This window comes from Tasmannia lanceolata, unplaced genomic scaffold (assembly GCF_043159265.1).
Source record: "Tasmannia lanceolata isolate RefF3 unplaced genomic scaffold, GAP_Taslan_0.1 ptg000013l, whole genome shotgun sequence".
NCBI lineage: Eukaryota > Viridiplantae > Streptophyta > Magnoliopsida > Canellales > Winteraceae > Tasmannia > Tasmannia lanceolata.
Genome location: NW_027518690.1, coordinates 27,765,752 through 27,776,822, shown reverse-complemented (window position 1 = coordinate 27,776,822; position 11,071 = coordinate 27,765,752). Strand labels below are relative to the sequence as shown.

General features: G+C 40.9%; 1 protein-coding gene across 1 annotated transcript; it reads left to right on the top strand.

Annotated features, from left to right (window-relative positions):
* The first annotated feature begins 1,461 nt into the window (after window positions 1–1,461).
* Window positions 1,462–5,687, top strand: LOC143891117 (uncharacterized). The gene is made up of 3 exons (XM_077395759.1): window positions 1,462–1,717; window positions 4,264–5,163; window positions 5,637–5,687. Exons 2-3 carry the CDS (start codon window positions 4,390–4,392, stop codon window positions 5,685–5,687), a joined length of 825 nt encoding a protein of 274 aa, XP_077251874.1. The 5' UTR covers window positions 1,462–1,717; window positions 4,264–4,389.
* Window positions 5,688–11,071: the final 5,384 nt, after the last annotated feature.

Below are 11,071 nucleotides of genomic sequence, written 5' to 3'. Positions count from 1 at the left end.
CTAAGTAAGTGCTAATCATTTCTATCTTTTGGATGTGTTCTCTATGGTTTGTCCCAAGATATTTATTATGTTTTAGGACCCTAATAGAGTATGTTTAAACCTAGTTAAGTAATCCTTGGTCCTCTCTTAGGCACTTGCTAAGGATTGAGCTTTTACATTCTAAGACTTGACAAACACTTGATTTCTTCAATGTCTTCTTCTCTTCAAGTCTTCATTGTCACCATGGATCAACTCTTCCACTCTTTTGGCTTCATAAGGTCTTCATGAAATGCTCCAAGCCATCGTCTTCCTTTGGCTTCAAATGATCTTCTCCATTTGGTTCATGCCACGATCCATGCAATGTCCTTGACTTTTGTGTTTGATTGCTTGAATATCCAACACATGCACTTAAACATCAAACACATTAGTAATACAACATAAATCAACTTGTGTTTGGAATCATCAAAACATAGAAGATTGGCAAGTTGGGAACCATTGGGCTTACAGACACTATAGTCATCGGTAAGCATAAAGATTATGTTCAAATGGGTCACAACGAATAAAGTCATAGAATGAAGGCATGCTAAACCACATATCAATTGTGGTCAAGGTTCATATCATTCAAAGGTAAGATCATACATAATTCAATAGAAGATTGAAGGTCAAGAATTCTTAGAAAAATAATGCACCAAATCAGTAGGTTATCACATACCTCGAATCTCAATTTCGTAACCCTCTTCGTACCTTTACATTCACAGTTTGATTACCTATTGGTAACATTTGATTCATAAGATAAAAGGTATTTAAGAGGTATAATATGTCATAAAAGAATCCTTTAAACCCAACAAAATGAGGGAAATACCCAAAACTTCAGAATTCCAACACTCACAGCCCACACACCTGTAGGTCGACCTGCAGCTAGACCATGCTAAAATAGGAGCTTCTTAGGTTGACCTGCAGGTAGACCATGTTGAAATAGTAACTCTTTGGTCACTGTAGACACCCACATTTTGCTTTACTTTAACCAACAATAACCTAATATATTGATCCGTAGAATTTCATTGGTAAGGTATGCATCCTCAAATTTTTTGAAAAAAACAAAATGATAAAGAGATGTACCTGGTGAGATGATTAGATCCGAAAAATTGAAAAATACCCTGATTGGTGAATTTAGTGTGTTAAATCCATGTGAGAACCCCCTCTATCATTGCTTTATATGTTTTAGGTCATTAATATCTTGATCTGACTTTACAGATCATCAATCGGGACAAAATAAGCTAGGGTCACTTCATAGCCCGGACCCTGATTCCATTCCGAGACCCGATTTCCGTAAATCGTTAGATCAATGGCAGATCTTGACCTGGGTCTAACCATCCAAAACCACCTAACCTCTCCTCTCATCCTAACCATCCAAACCTCACCTAACCTCACCTAACCTCTCCTCTCATCCTAACCATCCAAACCTCACCTAACCTCACCTAACCTCACCTAACCTCCTATCCCATTCTCCTATAAATACCCTCTCATCCCACCATCCAAGAGGAAGAAGAAAAAGAACCCCTCTCTTAGAAAATTCATCCCTCTCCCTCATCTCTTCAAGGATTCGGCCATCCTTGCCGGATCGGGTGATTTTATACGTTGGGTGATATATATCAAAAGCGGTCATTATCAAGCAAGGAATCATCTTCAAGGAATTAACATCAAAGAAAAATCAAACACAAAGTGGATTTTCAAAGAGGTAGGCATTTATTTCAATTCTATGTAGGGTCTGTTTTCATGCATATCTTTTACTTTAAAAGAAAAACCATGTTAGGAAGCATCTAGGATCAATCTTTAATCATATTCTTCTTGATGGTAGACTTTGAAGTTATACATGTTTCCCTCTTCTCTTAACCCATCTTATCTTCATTTTTATTTTTCCCTAATGGTTCACACCCTGGTTCCCCCTGGTTAGCCTCTGGTTAGACCACACCAGCGGAACTACGTGTGGCTTGATCCCCATCGCGGGGTACGTAGGCAATTTGGCACTCCCAAGTTCAGTCGCACCTTTCTCTATCTTTCTCATTCCCTCACACTATTTCATCATCTCTTCCATCCCTTTTTTCACTAACCTCGAGAATTTAAATCGATTTGTCTTGTGTCTTTCGGAACCGTTGGATTAGTTTGTCTTGTTTTATTTTCTCATTAGGTCTAGTTACACTAGTCACCCAATCTTTCCCTAGGACAAGCCTAGTAAACTAGGATGTAGGCAAACCTGCATTAGTCTAAGGGACCATTTGCATTTAGATGAGAATCATATAGCATCTTAGATGAAATCCTAAGATAATAAAATCCTCAACTTGAATTAAATAACTTCTCCTAAAATTGTTGAAACAGTCAATCCCGTCTAGGTCGGTGTCCTAGTTGAGTTAGGCATAAGTAGCTTAGCTTAGGTGCACCGAACTACGTCGACTCTGATCCCAGTAAGGCTTGGGTACGTAGGCAGCTTGGATGTCTGATGGCATACCACCCGCGAGTCGGCACCACAACAAATTGTGGTGTTTTATATATTAATTTTCTTGTAAATGCTTAATTAAATCACTTAGGATTTTCCATGAAATTAGAATTCTAGGAGAACTGTCACTTAGATTGAATCCAGACAAATTAAGGAATTAAGACACACATTTAGGATCCACAATGAAATTAGATCATAGGATGCATGTCACTTAGTTCGCACATTAACATAGAGTTGAATGAGCCATTTAAAATAAATGTAAAAGAGTTAGCTTTTGGAATCGAAGACCGATTATCGGGCAGGAATGGTGCATGTGGCGGATAACTCCCCATACCTTCCATTCTCGTAACCAGGTAGCGAGTCTAGATTTCTGGTTAATTACGGGTCCTAGATCCCACATCTAGGTGGCGACTCTGTCAGTCTCTTTCGTGTGGAATTCGGATTGCCTTAGTGATCCCAAGTTCACAGGAAAGATTAATTCAAATCAACATTAAAATGCACACGCCAATCGCGTGGATACGAGAGACCAAGAGAGAAGGCGCGGCGGCTCTCGCCCCACCCCTCTCGCGGGATCAGGGTACCACAGTTTGGCGACTCTGCTGGGGATCACCTAACTTCATTAAAATTTCAAAAGATAATTCATTTGAATTTAATTTAACTGGCTCATAAAAACTCTACTTGTTAGATTAGTTTGTCTTGTTTTATTTTCTCATCACATTTCACTTGAACTTAATCTAACAAAACCTGGAGGCATCATAGATTGCGCAAACATATTGCACACACTTACATCACTTGCATCTAAACTCTGCATCTCACGTGCACACACATCCTATTTTAGGAACCCGGAGTGTTATCTAGCATGCTTGACTGGGATTTCATCACCTGGTGCCTCTGTGTTAGAGAAGCATTCCACCCTTAGCCTAGTACCTTTATGGTACGTAAACGGATCCCTTGTTCACGTACTGATACGCCGGACACTGGTACAGTATATCGAACATGGATTCGCGCTAAGGGAACTCTTGGCCTTACCCCTAGATTAACCCACACATGCATGTAGTATACGAACACATGTGCATCACGTGTGTGAGCCTAGTTTAGGATATCCTACCTATTTGTGTCTAGATTAGGCCGTAGACCATCTTCCAATAGCTACGATCGGTCCTAGGTACACGAACAAAGTCATGAGTCGAGATCCTTTCTCCACTCCGCTAGACTAGGATTAGGGTTGATGCCTTCAGGTAACACTGATAAAATGTGTGAAGATTAAAAAATTTCCCTTTCGGGTTAGGATATAAATCCCATCATTTCCAAAGATCTCATAGGATTAGTCATTCATGATCTATCCGTTGAAAGCAATCTTATGCTATCTCATCTAATCTCTTGATCATGCGTCTTTCATTCTTCTGTCATACGATTCGATCGTATCTTCATGCCATCCCCTAACTGGCAGGAGCAGAATCTCACAATCTTTCGATTATGCAATCTCATGACCTGATCATGCCTGGTCCAGATGATCCAATCTTGCTTGTACCCTTGGTCTTTCTTCTTACTCTAAGGGCAACCTTTTTCAAGAATATTTTGCTAAGTCCTTCAGAGTTCACTCTCATAATCCTTGAACTAGGGGCATTCCCCTATGCGAATCAATCATCATTGTCATGTCTTGGTCCTCTAGGATTCATTCTATTGTCCCAACTACTTGCTTAAATGTGTAATCTTTGTTTCAGTCATTGAGAATGAACACTCCATGAATGTCAAGCTCATATACCTCGTGTTCATTGTTTCCATCACAGGAAGTTGGCACAATAGCTAACCCCACTGCTCCTTGGGTTCGGGTCTCTTCACGATTGGAGAGGAATTCTGTCTCTCTACCACCCTCTCTGAGAACCCCAGCGTCTCCTTCTTTCTCATCCTCACCAATGGCAGATAACCAAGATGGCCTTCCACCTACTGCAATTACCGATACTCTTACCTTGATTCTCCAGCAGCTTCAAGAACTCAAAGAAGAAAACCAAGTTATCAAGGCTCAGCTTTCTGAAAAGTTGGGACCATCGTTGTCCAAGGATAAAGGGCCTATGCACCAAGCGGCTACTTCAAGAGCACCTGCCCATCCAGTGTTCATCAATACCCATGATAAAACCGAAGAAGATTTGGAAAAAGAGCAATATAGCGAGAATCGCAGTAGGCCTTCTCAGTCCATGGTTGATAAGTCTGTTATGGAGAAATTAGAGACTCTTACCAGGAAAGTTCAAGACATTCAGTTTCAAGACCAGGGTGGTTTCAATCCCAGTGATCTTACTCTATTTCCCGAAATCCGCCTTCCTGCCAATTTTCAAATGCCCGATTTCGACAAATATGATGGTGTGGGTTGTCCAATCACACATTTGCAAATGTTCACCATTATGTGTCAGCCTCAAGGCTTATCTCCTGAGCAAATGGCTCAATTGTTCCCAGTTTCCTTAACCAAGGTTGCTAGGAGATGGTTCATGGTCTTGGACAAGACTCGTTACAGGACATGGAAGGATATCGGCGAGCAATTCATCAGGCAGTTCAAATATGATGATGGGACAGAAATCACCAGAAAGGATTTAGAGAGAACAAAGCAAGACTCGAGGGAATCCTTTCTGATTTTTGTGAAAAGATGGAGGAGAATAGCAGCTCAGATGATGGAGCGCCTGTCTGAGGAAGAGCAGGTCCAGATAATCATGAAAAATATTTCCCCCCAACTCCAATATCACATGTCGTTGCAGTATTATCCGGACTTCAAACACTTTATCGTGGCAGGCACCCAAATAGAGGAGGCTATGGCTCAAGGTGTATTCAACCGAAGTAACCCGAATACCAGAGAATTCAGGAAGTCTCCATCAGCTGAAATTAATAACCTTTCCTGCTCCAAGCCTCAGCCTTCAAAATCTCAGAACCCCATGGTGATGGACTATACCCAACCTGCTGTCGCACCTCGACCACAGGCCCAGACAAAATTTACCCCTCTCCCTCTTCCACCATCTGAGATACTCAAGGAGTGTCTAGCCTCAGGTCGCATAATCCTGCCCGACATTAGGGCTCTTCCTAATCCTTTACCAGCAAATTGGCGAACAGATCAACACTGCGAATACCATAGAAATTCCGGCCATCTCACTGATAATTGCGTTGCCCTAAAATTCAGGATCCAGAGGTTGCTCGACAACAAAGATCTTGTGTTCGAGCCAAAACCTGATAACTCATTACCTGGTCATGCAAACCCTGCTGCTGTTGTTAATGCTATAACCATAGGGGACCCAAAATTTGATCCTCTCACTCTTATCTGTGCCTTAGAACCTACCTTTGAAACATCTGGGTCGGAACCTTTTGAAGAAGAGGAAGATGCAGACAGTGGAGATGTTCTAGTAGCTGCTATCCCGATACGAGCCAGCCTTCGCCGAGCCTTCAACGCCAAACAGTTGTAGCAGTTAAAGTTTTAGTCACTTACTATTTTATGTTTGAGTCAGTCATCATGGTCAGTATAATTGTTGAGTCCGGTCTTACAGTTCAAGGTCAATGCCTAGTCCAGGCAAGTTATCTTCTGTTTCTCTTTAGAGTTGTGAATCCTGAGCATGTTCAGGATAGGTCGTCAAATGTAATAGCTTTTCTTTAAATAAAAATTTCAGTTCCAATAATTCACTTGTGTCTGTTTCTTAAGTATGCTTCTGATCTTAAAGTAAGACTCCCTCCTCAAATGAGGACAAAATTGACGAAACTTCACTTGAGTCACAGCAATTACTTGAACAAGAGGAGGAGCGCCAATCCCAACCTTTCAAAGATGAAATTGAAATAATAAACATTGGCACTGAAACTTTGATTCAGTGAATGCCGATTGAAAGTACATTACCCTCTGAAGAATGTGAGGAATTGATAAACCTATTTCAAGAATAAGAAGATTGTCTGGAAAAGCTACAACCGATACCAGGAGCAAGACATAGACAGAAAGCTCAAAGAAAATGAAGAAAGTGAGAAGATATATGCTATACAAGGGGCATAGAGTGGAAACAACTTTCATATATCCAATCAATGACCTTGGTTCTCAAATTCATAACATAAAGCCAACAAATTCAAGATAAGAAGTTCAAGAGCAAGCATTGAAAAGTGATCATCAGATATCAAGAGTACGAATCCATAGGTGGAGGATGTCAAAGAACAGGTTTCGCTCTATGAAAGTCTAAAGCACGTATTAGAATCTTGAAAGAAGAAGATTCATTATCTTACCTGGAAATGCCGTCAAGCTCCGTGAAAAAAAAAAAACAAAAGAGAAAAAAAAAATAATAATCAGTACCAGAGGGACTTTAGTAACCTAGATCGATTCTCAATCTGAACATCGGAAGGCCTCCTTTGGCCGAATAAATCTCAAAATCAGAACCCAATGTCAAAAGAATACCCGTTTGCAAACCCTTCGAGCCTAAATCAAATTTTCTTGAAAACCCATCAAACTCGGGGCATTCGCCCCGAACTACGCGAGACCTGATCCCTATACTGGGGTACGTAGGCAACTCGGTTGAACCGAGTTCGGTCGATTCAAAAAAAAAAGAAAAGAAAAGAAATTCAATCCTTTCAGAAAAAAAAAGAGGGACAAGTTCCAAAAGAAGAGAAGTTAATTGTTCCAGAAAGAAAAGAAAAAAGGAAAAAAATCAATTAACCTTCAAACAATTGATCTTCAAACTAGGGGCATTCGCCTTGACCTACACACGACCTGATTCCTACCTTGGGATATGTAGGCAACCTGTTCACAGGTTCGGTCGAAATCTTTGTTGAACCTTAAGCCATTCTTTGAAAAGCCCTATCCTACCTGTAAAGTCCTTCCGGTGTTCAGAACTAATGAGCTAGGTCCCGAAACACAAAAAGTAAAAAAAAATGAAAAAAAAAAGAACGGAGTTTGAAGATCTGCTAGACTGAAAACCTGAAAGGGCTGTCTAGGCAAAATTTAAGATCATTCCCCTGCTAAGTTGAAAACCCGAAAGGGCGGCTTAGGCAAAAGCTAAGGGGATAGCCTACTGGATCGAAAACCTAGAAAGGTGGTTCAGGCAAAAGTTAAGGCTAGCACGGTCCGCCAAGTCAAAAACCCTGAAGAGGTGACTTGGTCATGGTAAGAGAATCAGTATAAGAAGGCTACAGCCGGTATCATGACTGAAGATCAACTGAAGTTCAAGCAAATTCAAGTGATATCCTCAAAACTGGGGGCATTGAAGCTAAGCAATCTTAGGAGTCGTAATTAAATTCTTGAGGCATTACTGTTTCAAGGAAGAAGTCTAATGTTTACGATTTCAAAAAAAAAAAAAAAAAAAAAAAAGAAAAAAAAGAAGCATTCCTCGAAAGGATAGACTTACCAAATAAAACGTTAACTAAGTCAGAAGCATTACTATGTCTGTCAGTGTCGTTAGTCAATCTTTGTCATTCTAAGTTCACTCCTTCAGAGCTGCTCAATCCTTTGAGTAGTGCCTTTCATCTAAGTTTTCTCTTTAGAAAGAGTCAATCGTAGTTCCTATGTCCAAATGATGTAACTGTCTTGGTGAAGGAGGCCCGACCTAGGCAGCTCCCTGCAATTATACCTGAAAGGGTTCGAGAATCTAGTCAAACAGCTACATTTCAAAGAAGATCAACTCAGAAGAGTTCAGAAGTAGAAACATCAGAAAGCCCAGCTTCCGTAAAAAGATCATACCCCAGGAAGGCACCTTAAGCTTGGAAGAGCCCCAAATGCAATGGTGGTTGAGCCAATTTCTCAGAAAGATGAACCATTAAAATTCGGAATCTCCTTCCAGTTAGTTAAATACTATCCTGGTCAAGAAATGTTTATCTAAACACCTGTCAAGAGACAAATCCCACTTTTCCATGATTATATCCAGGAGAGCCATTGTTCTAAATTACTAATCTCAAATGTCTTGTTCAAGGTTTCAGTTATCAAAATCCCCAGAAGACAAGACCAACAGTCTCATTGAGAAAAATCTTGTTGAAGTTTCATAAAAGTGTTCCTAATCCATTCTTGTTACTAATGGTTCTTCGTTCATAAGGTTGGTCGTCTCATCATTCATCAAAGTCTTGGTTTCCAATATCTTTACTGGGCACGATCTGTAATTGAGTTCAAAAAAAAAATCCAAAATTCATCAAATCCAATTCTACGTCAAATTCAAATTCATGAAAACCTCTAAATTCTTTGAGCCCGTTTGTGAACGGTGCCTCTTTTCTCGAGGCCATTTGTGAATGGTCTCGTCTTCTCCTTGAGCCCGTTTGCGGACGGTACCTCATTTCCCAAAAATAAAAAATTCATCAAATCCAATCCCCGATTCAAACAAATCCAATCTTACGTCAAATTCAAGTTCATGAAAAATCTCATGTCCTCTTTGAGCCCTTTTGTGAAAGGTGCCTCATTTCTCGAGTCCATTTGTGAATGGTCTCGTCTTCTCCTTGAACCCGTTTGTGAACAGGTTTCTCATTCTCTGAGTCCATTTGTTAATGGTCTCATGTCCTCTTTGAGCCCGTTTGTGAACGGTGCCTCTTTTTCTCGAGGCCATTTGTGAATGGTCTCATCTTCTCCTTGAGCCTGTTTGCGGACGGTACCTCATTTTCCAAAAATAAAAAAAAAATTTCAAATCCAAATCCTTAATTCAAAAAAAATCCAATCCTACGTCAAATTCAAGTTCATAAAAAATCTCTAAATTCTTCGAGCCGTTTGTGAACGGGGCCTCATTTCTCGATTCCATTTGTGAATGGTCTCGTCTTCTCCTTGAACCCGTTTGTGAACGGTGTCTCATTTTTTTGAGTCCATTTGTGAATGGTCTCGTCTTCTCCTTGAACCCGTTCGTGAACGGTGCCTCATTTTTTTGAGTCCATTTGTGAATGGTCTCGTCTTCTCCTTGAGCCCGTTTGTGAACAGTGCCTCATTTTTTTGAGTCCATTTGTGAATGGTCTCGTCTTCTCCTTGAACCCGTTTGTGAACGGTGCCTCATTTTTTTGAGTCCATTTGTGAATGGTCTCGTCTTCTCCTTGAACCCGTTCGTGAACGGTGCCTCATTTTCTGAGTCCATTTGTGAATGGTCTCGTGTCCTCTTTGAGCCTGTTTGTGAACGGTGCCTTATTTCTCGAGTCCATTTGTGAATGGTCTTGTCTTCTCCTTGAGCCCGTTTGTGAACGGTGCCTCATTTCTCGAGTCCATTTGTGAATGGTCTCGTCTTCTCCTTGAGCCCGTTTGTGAATGCTGCCTCATTTCTCGAGTCCATTTGTGAATGGTCTTGTCTTATCCTTGAGCCCGTTTGTGAATGGTGCCTCTTTTCTCAAATCCATTTGTGAATGGTATCGTCCTCCTTGAGCCCGTTTGTGAACGGTGCCTCATTTCTCGAGTCCATTTGTGAATGGTCTTGTCTTCTCCTTGAGCCCGTTTGTGAACGGTGCCTCTTTTCTCGAGTCCATTTGTGAATGGTCTTGTCTTCTCCTTGAGCCCGTTTGTGAACGGTGCCTCTTTTCTCGAGTCCATTTGTGAATGGTTTTCTATCCTCCTTGAGGCCGTTTGTGAACGGTGCCTCATTGTCCAAGTCCATTTGGGAATGCTTCTTATCCTCGTTGAACCCGCTTGTGAGCGGCGTCTCATCTCCTTCTAAAAACTGTTTGAGAACGATCTTTGTCCTTTCCTTTCAGAATCCATTCGAAAATGATATCCCATTTCTCTCGTTGCCAGCGGCACCGCAGCGGGTTTGTTTTATTGCATTCCAATTCTAGGATTTCATCTAAGGTCTTGCATTATATTAGGTTGCATTGTGGTCCTTTGTCGATTAAAGCTACGCAAAATGGTTCTGTCATTATGACTTTGGTATTCGATGACTACGTCGTCTCTACCAAAGAGGGGCATCTGTAGACACCCACATTTTGCTTTACTTTAACCAACAATAACCTAATATATTGATCCGTAGAATTTCATTGGTAAGGTATGCATCCTCAAATTTTTTGAAAAAAACAAAATGATAAAGAGATGTACCTGGTGAGATGATTAGATCCGAAAAATTGAAAAATACCCTGATTGGTGAATTTAGTGTGTTAAATCCATGTGAGAACCCCCTCTATCATTGCTTTATATGTTTTAGGTCATTAATATCTTGATCTGACTTTACGGATCATCAATCGGGACAAAATAAGCTAGGGTCACTTCATAGCCCGGACCCTGATTCCATTCCGAGACCCGATTTCCGTAAATCGTTAGATCAATGGCAGATCTTGACCTGGGTCTAACCATCCAAAACCACCTAACCTCTCCTCTCATCCTAACCATCCAAACCTCACCTAACCTCACCTAACCTCTCCTCTCATCCTAACCATCCAAATCTCACCTAACCTCACCTAACCTCACCTAACCTTACCTAACCTCACCTAACCTCACCTAACCTCCTATCCCATTCTCCTATAAATACCCTCTCATCCCACCATCCAAGAGGAAGAAGAAAAAGAACCCCTCTCTTAGAAAATTCATCCCTCTCCCTCATCTCTTCAAGGATTCGGCCATCCTTGCCGGATCGGGTGATTTTATACGGTGGGTGATATATATCAAAAGCGGTCATTATCAAGCAAGGAATCATCTTCAAGGAA